We start from the raw sequence: 13,230 nt of genomic DNA, 5'->3' as shown, positions 1-13,230 counted from the left end.
AAGGGGTGCTGCTGCTACACAGGGAAGTGTGGGGGGGGGGGAAGGAAAGGGGCCAGGGAGCAAACTTGCTATGCTTTGGGGGAGGGGTGTCCTGGGGCAGGCAGCAATCTTGGTTTGCTCTGGGGGGACGGACATAAGGGGGCCACGGAGAGAGACAGAAAGAAAGGCAGGCAGGCATGGTGCCACAGAGAGAGACAGGCAGGCAGCGCACGAGAACGAAAGACAGATGCACACAGAAAGACAGTGGGCATGGAGAGAAACAGAAAGAAAGAAAGACAGACAGACGGGGCCAGGTGAGAGAGATAGACAGAAAGCAAGAAAGAAAGACAGACAGACAGGGGGCCAGGGAGAGAGACAAACAGAAAGAATGACAAGACAGACAGGGGTCCAAAGAGAAAGGCAGACAGCCAGTGGCCAAGAAGAGAGAGACAAAGAAAAAAAGACAGACAGACAGCGGCCAAGGAGAGAGAGAGAGAGAGAAAGAAAAAAAAGACAGACAGACAGCTAGCGGCCAAGGCGAGAGAGAGAGACAAAGAAAAAAAAACAGACAGTGGCCAAGGAGAGAGAGGCAGAGAAAAAAAAAGGACAGACAGCCAGCGGCCAAGGAGAGAGAGAGAAAGAAAAAAAGACAGATATAAGTTTTCATTAAATTTTGTGATCTGTTAAGTCTACACATCTATTCTAGCACCCGTTAATCTAACGGGCTTAAACACTAGTTTAGAATATTGTGTACAATTTTGTAGACCACACTTCCAAAAAGATATGAACAGGGTGGAGTCTGTCCAGACGAAGCCAACTAAAATTGTTGATATTCTATGTCATAAAGTGTACTGGGTCAGACTTAAAGATCTCAAAGTGTATACTTTGGAGGATAGGCAGGAGAGAGGAGATATGATAGAAACATTTAAATACCTATGTGGCATAAATACACATGAGGTGAGTCTTTCAATTGAAAGGAAACTCCAGAGGGCCAGAAGTTAAGAGGTGTTGGGTTCAGAAGTAATTTAAGGAAATACTTTTATACAGAAAGGGTGGTAGATGCATGGAATAGTCTCCCAGTAGAGGTGATGGAGACATAAGGAGAAGAGGAGATAGTGGATGTTGTGGATAGGCAGACTGGATGGACCATGTTTCTGTTTTGCTGTGTTTATAATGCTTTTGTATCATTCTATGGTGTGGGTGCACCTCGAATACTATGTGCAATTCTGATTGCAGCATCTTAAAAAGATACAGTGGATTTAGAAAAGGTACAGAGAAGGGCAATGAAAATGATAAAAAGGATGGGACAACTTCCTTATGAAAAAAGGCTAAAACTGCTATGGCTCTTCAGCCTGGAGAAGAGATGGCTCAGGGGAGAAATTAGAGGTCTATAAAATACTGAGTGAAGTGGAGAGCAGGTAGATGTGAGCCACTTGTTTACTCTAGCCAAAAATACTAGGACTAGGGGTTATGTAATGAACCTATTAAGTAGTAGATTTAAAAGAAACCAGAAAAAATATTGATTCACTCAACATGTAATTAAACTTTGGAATTCATTGCCAGAGAATGTGGTAAATGTAGTTACATTAGAAGGCTTTAAGAAGGTATGAATAACTTCCTAAAGGAAAAGTCCTTAAGCTATTATGAAGACTGAATTGGGTAGATCCACTGCTTATTCTAGGATAGGCAGGATAAAATGTGTGTTATTCTTTGGGATCTTGCCAGATGCTTGTGACCTGGGTTGGCCACTATTGGAAACAGGGTACTGGGCTCGATGGACCTGCGGTCTGCCCTAGTATGGTAGGTCTTATGTTTATGTGTGTATATCTCCATACAGTTTATAATAGCCATCTTCTGTATGAAAAACAGGCTTTACAAACAGAAAATAAACCACATAAAATGACCCCTACTTTTTTTATTTTTATAATATTGACCCCCTACTTTTAGATTTAGCCAGTTTGAATACTCAAGCTTCTTATTATTTGTTTTTTTTATTTGGATTTGCTCAACAGGTAGGTTATATTTAAGTACAGTAGAATTCAAATACACCTCTTTTGCTTATACCTCTAGGACGTAGTGTCGTCTTTGGAGCAGCAGTTTAGTCCTATGGTACAGGCTGAATTCTCTGTGTTAGTTGATGTGTTGCACCGTCCAGAATTTCTATTTCCTGAGGGAAGTGATGCTCGTATGAAATGTTGTGCCTTCCTATCCAAGTAAGTGGCTTGCATCTATTTTTGTTTACTTCACCTAGGAAAATGATTGCGATATTTTATTGTGTATATCAGAAATATCTGTCATTGACTAAAGTATTTTTGAGGGTGTGAAAGTTTTAAAAAATTTTGGTCAACTTTATAAAAGGGAAAGAACTGTTATCTTTTAATCAACATTTTATTTTGACCCATTGAGTTTTTAGGCATAATCTTATGAAGTCATTTTTACGCCTATTTGGCCTTTTTATAAAATATGAACCAATTTAAAAGTCTACATGATAGCATAATGATACATACCTTGCTGACAGTCATGTATAGGTGCAGTATGGACAGAACTTGGGCAGAGATTGCAGTATGCAGATGTCAAGTTTATTGTAAATTTGATATACCACTCATTGAGAACACTAAGCAGATTACAGTACAAATAAAAATCCAGATATTAGCACAAAAGAAAGAATATAGGGTGAAATGATAGTATAAGAGGCAAACAACACTATGAAAGTAAGTCATTAGTATATTATAAACACAGAGTATCTCTATGTAGCAAAAGGATGGAATCCAATTAAAGCAAAACTTAAATGACCTGATAACTGGAGTAAGCTTTGACAGCAGGTTCAACAGTTGGGAAGTAAGGCCAATGCTGGGCAGACTTCTATGATCTGGGTTCCACAAATGACAAAAACAGGTAAAGATCAAAGCTGGAGTGGGCTTCAACAGCAACTCCAGTAGTTGGGATATAGACCGGTGCTGGGCAGACTTTTATGGTTTGTGCTGCAGAATTGTTAGGGAGCAAGAGATAAAGAAGAAGCATTAAAAAAAACAAACAACCCATCCTTCTCATAATGCCCCTAAAACGCTGGCCATTTCATAGCCATCTTCAAACAGAAAAATGTCTAGATTTCCTGTTCGATTATGGCTGTGAGATGGGCATTTTTTCAGAGGACAAGCAGGCAGTATATTCCCACATGGGGGTGACATTGTCCACGGAACCCGGTATGGACAGCAGTTGAGGAATCTGGTCTTCTCATGAGAAAATACTACAAATCAACCTACTGGAGTTACAGGCAATCCACAATGTTCTCTTCATCTTTTAGGATCACTTGCAGAACCATGTATTTCTTGTGCATACCGACAATCAAGTAGCAATGTATTACATAAACAAGCAAAGCAGCACAGGTACTCATCCCTTTTGTCTAGAAACATCCAAATTTGGATTTGGGCAATCAGTCACAACAGCTTCCTCAAAGTAGTATATCTAGCAGGAAAAGAAACCTGCTTGGCAGACAAATTGAGCAGACTTCTCCAACCTCACAAGTGGTCCCGCCACACAGTGACTTTACATCAGATTTTTACATTACGGGGGACTCCCAACATAGATCTGTATGCATCTCACACCAACCACAAGCTGCCGCTTTACTGCTCCAGACTGTTCAATCCCAATTGTCTCGACTCTGATGCCTTTCTCTTCGACTGGCAAGGATGCTTCCTTTATGCGTTTATTTTAATACCACTAATTGGGAAAACTCTTCTCAAATTTCGCCAAGAGCAAATATCAATGATTCTCATAGTACCACATTGGCCAAGATGAGCTTGGTTTCCTCTTCTACAACTCATCAATCGGGATCCCATCCCATTTCAGTTATTTCTAACACTACTAACTCAGAACAAATATTTTCTCCTTCATCTCAACCTATGCTCATTGGCACTCACAGCCTGATATCTGTCTTCCCATACACAGATACTTCTCCTCGATCGCCTTTAGTCTTGAACATTATTGAGGCATCCAGAAAACCATCTACTAGACACTATTAACAATTTAAATGGTCACAATGTTCTATTTGGTGTGATCTCCACTCATTGGATCCAGTCACATGTCCTCTAACGTCTCTTCTAGACTACCTCCTTCATCTTCCCATTTCATTGCAATCAGTTCTTTTCATACTCAGTTGAATAGTAAATCCATTTCAATGCATTCATTGGTCTCCAGATTCATGAAAGGTTTTTATCAAACTAAGCTTCCACTGAGACCACCGCCTATGGAATGGGATTTGAATATTCTTGTTTCTGTGTTCATGAAACCACCATTTGAACCCCTGCTTTTCTAAAATACTTCACCTGGAAAGTTACTTTCCTTATCGCGCTTACTTCTTTATATCGAGTCAGCGAATTACAAGCACTAGTATTGAATCCAATCTATACCAGATTTTATCACAACAAAGTTGTCCTCTGTGCTCTTGCATTATTGATGTAAAGTATATATTTAAATTGCAATTTAAAAAAAAAGTTGTCCTCCGTACTCGTCTGAAGTTTTTACCAAAAGTGGTCTCTGAATTTAATCTCAACCAGTCCATTGTTTTTACCTGTGTTCTATCCAAAACCACATGCATATTCTGGGGAGTCAGGTCTCATATCTTGTTCTGTACTTGTACTGTACTACTTGGATTGAACCAAATCACATAGGACTACATAGCAGTTGTTTATCTCCTTTGACCCTAAGAGATTGGAAGTTCCAGTTACCAAGAGGACTATTTCATGCTGGCTAGCAAATTGCATATCCTTTGGTGTGGTCTGATGCTAGAAGGCCATGTTATTGCTCATAGAGTAACATAGTAACATATATAGTAACATAGTAGATGATGGCAGATAACGATCTGAATGGTCCATACAGTCTGCCCAACTTGAGAGCCATGGCAATTTCTTTTGCACATTTACGCTCCTTTCCCATCCAAGACATTTTCAGAGTGACTTGTGGTCCTCAGCCAACACATTTACTTCTCATTATTGCGAACCATGGAATCAAGGGTGATATACTCATGTGGATTAAAAACTGGTTGGCGGATAGGAAACAGAGAGTGGGGATGAATGGACAGTACTCGGACTGGAAAAGTGTCATGAGTGGAGTGCCGCAGGGTTCGGTGCTCGGGCCTGTGCTCTTCAAAATATTTATAAATGACCTAGAATAGAGAATGACACGGTGAAAAAATCTGTCCCCGTCACTGCCCCGTCCCCGGTCCACCATCCTCTGCACCGCCCCGTCACCGCCATTCCCTTCACTGCCCCGTCACTGTCACTGGCATTCCTTGCACCGCCCTTCACCGCCACTGCCATCCCATTCACCACCCCGTCACCGTCCCCGCAGCATCCATTTAAGCCTTAGTACTCTAATATTTAGCTTATAGAAATATGTAGACAAAAGTTAAACTGAACCGCCAAGAAACCAGACCCTGGATACAATGCAACACCACAAAAAACAGTAACACATGTCCTCTAATACAGTGCAAAATATAAAGACAGTAGATGTAAATTTGAAAAAACTGATACATAACAATCACCACTTTACAAATTAACAAATAAAAATAAAACAAATAATGAGAAATAAAAAAATACAATTTTATTGGACTAATCCCCGTAAGCTTGGTCCCCATCCCCGCAAACCACCTGATTCCATCCACACAAGCCTTGAACTGTTTATATTAAAGTATAAAAAGAAACACTATTCTGTACAATTGTCAATTTATAAATCAGCGTCTTCTCCCCACTCTCTTCCCCATTTCCCTTCAGCATCCTCAGCCCACTCTCTCTCCACTTTCCTTCAGCGCACACACATAAAAACAAGCAAGTAATTTTATATCATTTTCATTCTATTCATTCATAGAAATTAAAGTCTAGATAATGCCAGTCACATAACAAAACATGATTTTACAAAAATAATTCCCTGCACAGTCAAGCCTGCAAGGATTATTAGATGTCTTTCAGCAGCTCCCTCCCTCCCTCCCCCTTACATTTGTGGCCAAGTCAAAATGATCTACCAACAATAAAATTTTAAAAACACAAAGCATGCTGTACGCAGAGAAAATGTTAATTATCATTTATATTTCGCGGGTTTTCAAAGAGGTCAAGGCAGATGACTTTATGCAATGTCACCTCAGTAACAACTATACAAAAATAGACAAATATTCCCCCTCCCTTTTTACTAAAACTGCGATAGCGGTTTTTAGCGCAGGGAGCTGCGCTGAATGCCCCACGCTGCTCTCGACGCTCATAGGCTCCCTGCGCTAAAAAACGCTATTGCGGTTTAGTAAAAGAGGGCCATAGTGCAAAATGTAGACAGCAGATATAAATTCTCAAAACGGACACATTTTGATCACTAAGTTGAAAATAAAATCTACCTTTTTGTCTGGTGATTTCATGAGTTTCTGGTCCTTCTTCTTTCTTCTCCTGCCCCCCCCTCTCTTTCTTTCTCTCTCCCCCTGACTCTCCTCTTTATTTCTGCCTTTCTTTCTCTCTCCCCCTGGCCCTCCTCTTTATTTCTGCCTTTTTTTCTCTCTCCCACTGGCCTCCCTCTTTCTTTCTCTCTCTCCCCCTGGCCCTCCTCTTTCTTTCTGCCTTTCTTTCTCTCCCCCTTGACCCCCTCTTTCTTTCTGCCTTTCTTTCTCTCTCCCCCTGGCATCCCTCTTTATTTCTTTCTCCCCCTGGCCCTCCTCTTTCTTTCTGCCTTTCTTTCTCTCCCCCTTGACCCCCCTCTTTATTTCTGCCTTTCTTTCTCTCTCCCCCTGGCCCCCCTCTTTATTTTTTTCCTTTCTTTCTCTCTCCCCCCCTAGCCCCCACAAAGCCATTGTGCCAATTTCTCCACTTCCACGATTCTTTCCCTACCCTCACCCCCATGCCAGCAGCCAATTTCTCCCTGCTCCTTCCCCGATGTCCTGAATTTCATCGGGCAGCAGCAGCATTCACAATTCACTGCTGTTGCCCGCTTCAGGCCTTCCTCTCTGTCGGGTCCTGTCTTCATGGAAGTAGGCAGGACCCGGCAGAGAACAAGGCCTGAAGCCGGCAACAGCAGCGAATTGTAAACGCTGCTGCTGCCCGAAGAAGATAATGGAGCATCGAGACAGACCGCTTCTCCCCCCTCCCAGACGAACTCCCGCTGACCCTCCTATCTCCCCCCCGTGAACCTTTCCGACCCTCCCAGGGAGAGCAGCAAACCTCCTTCGCGGCTTTCTCCTCCCTCTGCCGCATCACTGATGATGTCATCAGTGGTGCGGCAGAGGGAGGAGAAAGCTGACGCTACTGGAGGGAGGTTTGCTGCTTTCACTGGGAGGGTCAGAAAGGTTCACTTGGGGGGGGAGAGATAGGAGGGTCAGCGGGGGTTCGGCTTGGAGGGGGGGAGAAACGGTCTGCCTCGGTGCTCCAAGGCCTGGCGCCATTACCTTTTTCGGTAATGGCGCCGATGCTGCTTTCGCTGGGAGGGTGGGAGCGCGATAGGGACCGGGCCAGCTGTTTCACCCCCCCCTAAGGCGGCACCCGGGGTGGACCGCCCCTCCCGCCCACCCCCTTGGTATGCTACTGCGTGACACTTAGCACAGAATGGAATTAGTATGGCAAGGTAATGAAGAATGGTCCAGCAGCCCCCACCCTCCCTCCACCTCACCTTATATTCCTTCCGAGTTTGCCGGCTTCCTTTTTTCCGAGCCGCAAGCGTTCAAAAAGCCGTGCACGCGCGGCTGCTTGAGTCAATCAAACTTCTCCTCTCCTGCAACTTCCTGTTTCCGGTTGCAGAGGAGAAGATTGATTGACTTGAGCAGCCGCGCGTGCACGGCTTTTTGAACGCGTGCAGCTCAGAAAAAAAGGAAGCCGAAAACCTCGAAATTTAAGGTGAGGTGGAGGGAGGGAGCTGGCTAAATGCTACGGGCAGGTGGGCGGTGGCTGCGGGGACCGCGCGATCCTTGATACCTCACTGCAGAGACAAGACTATTCACCGCTCCATGGGGCGGTGAATGGCCTTGTCCCCGTCCCCACAGTGACTGCTTTTTTTCTTTCCCCATTCCGGCGGGTTACCCGTGGCTAAAGGCGGTAGCAGCGGGTAAACCCGCCACCGTTGTCATTCTCTAACCTAGAAATTGGCATGACGAGTGAGGTGATTAAATTTGTGGACATTACAAAGTTATTCAGAGTAGTGAGGACACAGAAGGATTGCGAAGACCTACAATGAGACATACATACACTCGAAGAATGGGCCGCGAAATGGCAAATGAGGTTCAACGTGGATAAGTGCAAGGTGATGCATGTTGGTAACAAAAATAACATGCACGAATACAGGATGTCCGGTGCTATACTCGGAGAGAGCCCCCAGGAAAGAGACTTGGGAGTACTTGTAGACAAGTCAATGAAACCATCCGTGCAATGTGGGCAGTGGCGAAAAGGGCAAACAGAATGCTAGAATGATTAAGAAGGGGAATCATGAACAGGATCTGAAAAGGTTATCATGCTGTTATACCGGGACATGGTGCACCCCCACCTGGAATACTGCGTCCAACACTAGTTGCCGTACATGAAAAAGGACATAGTACTACTTGAATGGGTCCAGAGAAGAGCGACTAAAATGGTTAAGGGACTGGGGGAGTTGCTGTACAATGAGAGGCTAGAGAAACTGGGGGTCTTCTCTCTTGAAAAGAGGAGACTGAGGGGGGACATGATCGAAACATTCAAGATATTGAAGGGAATTGACTTAGTAGAAAAAGAGAGATTGTTCACCCTCTCCAAAGTGAAGAGAACGAGAGGGCACTCGCTAAAGTTAGAAGGGAAAAGATTCTGTACAAACGTAAGGAAGTTCTTCACCCAGAGAGTGGTAGAAATCTGTAACGCTCTTCTGGTGGCTGTTAAGGGGAAATCACCCTTCAGGTATTCAAGAAAAGGTTGGATAAGTTCCTACTGGAACAGAACATACGCAGGTAAGGCTAGACTCAAATAGGGCACTGGTCTTTGACCTAAGGGCCACCGCGTGAGCGGACTGCTGGGCATGATGGACCACTGGTCTGACCTATCAGCGGCAAATCTTATGTTCTTAGATCAACATTCTAGTCAGTTTGGTCAGGCAAGTCTTAAAAATTTATTCTCTCTTTAAAAAACTTTCGGGCCCCCCTTCCAGCACCAGCAGGAGTTCCAGAGGAGAGGTCGCGTGGGAGCCCTGCTCCGCCCCTCTCCCCGACCAGCGGCGGACCCAGCACATAAACACAGCGCCAACGGCGCACGACCACTTTCGGGCCCCCCTTCCAGCACCAGCAGGAGTTCCAGAGGAGAGGTCGCGTGGGAGCCCTGCTCCACCCCTCTCCCCGACCAGCGGCGGACCCAGCACATAAACACAGCGCCAACGGCGCACGACCACTTTCGGGCCCCCCTTCCAGCACCAGCAGGAGTTTCCAGAGGAGAGGTCGGCGTGGGTAGCCCTGCTCCGCCCCCTCTCCCCGACCAGCGGCGGACCCAGCACATAAACACAGCGCCAACGGCGCACGACCACTTTCGGGCCCCCCTTCCAGCACCAGCAGGAGTTCCAGAGGAGAGGTCGCGTGGGAGCCCTGCTCCGCCCCTCTCCCCGACCAGCGGCGGACCCAGCACATAAACACAGCGCCAACGGCGCAAGCCGTTCAGCGCACTGACGAAGGCGCGTGACAAAGGCGCATGCGCCTTAGTGCGCGCCTTCGTGAAGCGCCTTCAGGAAGTCACAGGACAACCAAAAACGCTCACAGCTCAGGCACCAAAGATCCTGTTCGAAATCCACCAACAACAGTCAACAAAGTGGTGAGTAAAGCAACTCTGAACCCTCTTCCTTGATCTGGAAGCAGCCAGAACTCTAAGGTCAACCCATACATCCACTCTAACAATCAACTCAAATAGCTACTAAACCGCAGACTTCACAAATTAAAAAAAAAAAAAAAAATGGCACTGCGTACACCCAACCTCATCCTTGTCCTCATACTAATTGCCATATTTATTGCAAAATGGAAAACCACAGGCTACCAAATACACACCATCCCTATCCTAACAACAACGCACAGACCTGTTCAACATACCAGAAAACTGCATACCACTAGAACGCTAATTCCATGTCCACTATCCAGCCAAGCCAGCATTCCCACCATCTGGGGAAAAAGACCTCCACCAAAGCCTAACTCAAGCACACAAAAATACCAAACCTCACCAAGAACTATCATCAATACAACCACTACCCCCACCACAAAATACACTACAATAGCTTGCGCATATATGAACATCAGATCCGTCAGCCCAAAGGCAGAATTAATCAAAGACTGGCTGATCAAAGACAATCTAGGCTGCCTCTTCCTAACCGAAACATGGCTCACCTCTGAGTCAGATCCAAGCATCACAGAATTCTGCCCCAAAGGATATAAACTTGAGTTAGTATGTCGAGAAAACAGAAGAGTAGGAGGTCTAGCAATCATAACAAAAAACAATCTCAACATCGACGTACTAACCAAGCACTCCACCCCTTATCTAGATCTGCTAGCCTGCCAAATATCTGACAAATCACTCAATGGAAACCTGAACTGTCTTATTTGCTACATTACACCAGGTAAATGGAACACCTCAAAACAAGAACTTGAAGAATTCATCTTCCAGAACTCACTCTCCTCCACACATAACTTGATCCTTGGAGACTTAAATCTCCACTTAGAAGATCAATCATCCAAACAAACAACAGATATACTCTCATACCTCAACACCCTATCCTACCAAATTCTCAACCCCAGAACCCACACACGAAAAAGATCATCAACTTGATATAGCAGCTCATTCATTTCCAAATCAAAACACACAAAACATTTACATCTCAAAAGGGTCCTGGCACCCTACTCTCTGGTCAGACCATTTCAAATATTCATTCACCATCAATTGGGCTCAAAATAACAACAAACCCATCCCAAAGAAATCACACATCAAGATCAGACCGAAAATCGAACCTATCACATTCTGGAACACAGTCGACCCCGAAATCGACCCCAACAACCCCAAAGAATTCATAAACAGTTGGCGGACACTCAGTGAATCTACACTAAACGAACTAGCTCCAATAAAAAACAAAAACAAAATAGACAGACCATCTAACAAATGGTTCGACAACAAACTTCTACACCTAAAAAGAAAATGCAGACAATTAGAAAGGACATGGAAAAAACAAAAACACAATCACACCAAAGATGAATGGAAAATCCAAATCAAACAATACAATACCAAACTGAAGGAAAAACGAAAAAACTACTACTCCAAACTCATCGGCACCGAAAAACCAGACACAAGAAAACTTTTTGACATCGTAAGAAATCTCACTGATACCAAACCATTTCTCGCCACCCAAGGAAACCAAACTCCCACAGCCACCCAATTAGCGGATCATTTCAAACACAAAATCATCACAACCAGATCCACATTCAACAATTCAAGAATCAACATAGAAGAAATACGAATCAATCCCAAAACAGATGAAGCAATCCCAGCAGACAGGATATGGACAAACTTCCCAAAGATACAATGGTCAGACTTGGACAGGCTTTACAAAAAATACAGCAAATCCTCATGTGACTTGAACAACTGTCCCTCATACTTACTAGCAACAGCTTCCACCAAATTTAAAGCTAGCCTCACACTATGGCTTCAAACAACACTAAGTGAAGGTCATTTCCCACCGGAATTAGGAGAAATCATAATTACACCTATCCTAAAAGATCCCAAAGGTCCTATAGACAATCCTGCAAACTATAGACCAATCGCTTCAATCCCACTATACATCAAAATAACAGAAGGTCTTGTCGCACAACACCTCTCCAACTACCTTGAAGACCATCACATACTACATCCATCACAATCTGGATTCAGATCCAACCATAGCACAGAAACTCTACTGGTATCACTATTAGACATTGTCCGACAACACCTCAGCAAAGGAAACAAGCTGCTTCTCATTCAGCTCGATCTTTCTGCGGCATTCGACCTAGTTGACCATCACACACTACTCCAGATATTAGACGCAATAGGAATTTCAGGTAATGTTCACAAATGGTTCCAAAGCTTCCTCAAAACACGAACATACAAAGTCAAGTCAAAAGAGCACATATCCGACCCATGGTCAAACCCATGTGGAGTACCACAAGGATCACCATTATCACCCATATTATTCAACCTCTTCATAGCATCCCTCGGCATAACCCTAGACGCCCTAAACACAGTATCATTCAGCTACGTGGATGATATAACTATCCTCCTCCCCTTTAACATTCAAGACCCCTTATCCACAAACCACTTGAAAATAATAATGGAAACGGTAGAAAAATGGATGTCAAGTCATAAACTAAAACTGAACTCGGAAAAAACTAAATTCCTACTACTAGAGAAGGAAAAAAAAACATCTCTCACAGAACCAGAATTAAATACAATCAAGTACCCAATGCAAAGTACACTCAAGATCCTGGGAATACAACTAGACAGAAACTGCACAATGCAGTCTCAAATCCACAAAATCATCCAAAGAGCTTTCTTCACAATGCGTAACCTAAGAAAAATAAGAAAATTCTTCAACAAAGATCAATACAAGATATTAGTACAATCCCTAGTACTAAGTATTGTAGATTATTGCAACAGCCTCTACTATCATGCCCAAACTACATGATAAAACAACTACAGACTGTTCAGAACACGGCCCTCAGACTCATCTACTCCCTCGGCAAATATGACCACATCACCAACGCATACCTAGACTCACACTGGCTACCAAGTTCAAGTTCAAGTTCAATTTTATTTGATGAATCGCCTATAATAATTTCTAAGCGATGTACAATTAAAATATCATATTTGATAACAGATAGTGTTAACAACAAAACTTCTTAACAAATTTTTGAAAGACAAAAATTTATGACATACAATGTTAGAACTATAAGGAGTTACTTCACAAACTAGATACATTAGGGAAAAAAGGGAAAAAGTTACAATTTTCTCAGTCTCAAATGGAAGAAACATTAAAGGTACACACATAAGGAAGGGGCAAAAATAAGATTAGGAGATTAAAAATTGAGCTTGAAAAACAAGGAATATATAAATAGAGTATAAAATTAAATAGTAAAAGCATCTTTAAATAAAAAAGTTTTCAAAGATTTTTTAAAGGAATTGAGGTCTTTTTCTTTTCTTATGTAGAAGGGCAAGGAATTCCAAGTGTGAGGTCCTAAAACAGAGAACATTTCGTTTCTTCTTGTGC

The 13,230-nt window shown here is 43.4% G+C and overlaps 1 protein-coding gene across 5 annotated transcripts in view; it reads left to right on the top strand.

Moving 5' to 3' along the window:
• Positions 1-13,230, top strand: part of ITPR2 (inositol 1,4,5-trisphosphate receptor type 2) — a 665,265-nt gene that overhangs the window by 367,236 nt on the left and 284,799 nt on the right. For all 5 annotated transcript variants that reach the window (XM_033951965.1, XM_033951964.1, XM_033951968.1 and 2 more), the window contains one exon: positions 2,050-2,192. In XM_033951965.1, the coding sequence (XP_033807856.1) occupies positions 2,050-2,192 (143 nt within the window). The remainder of the gene's footprint in view (positions 1-2,049; positions 2,193-13,230) is intronic.

Source organism: Geotrypetes seraphini, chromosome 7, assembly GCF_902459505.1.
Source record: "Geotrypetes seraphini chromosome 7, aGeoSer1.1, whole genome shotgun sequence".
Lineage (NCBI taxonomy): Eukaryota > Metazoa > Chordata > Amphibia > Gymnophiona > Dermophiidae > Geotrypetes > Geotrypetes seraphini.
This window is presented reverse-complemented; position numbering and strand designations above follow the sequence as displayed.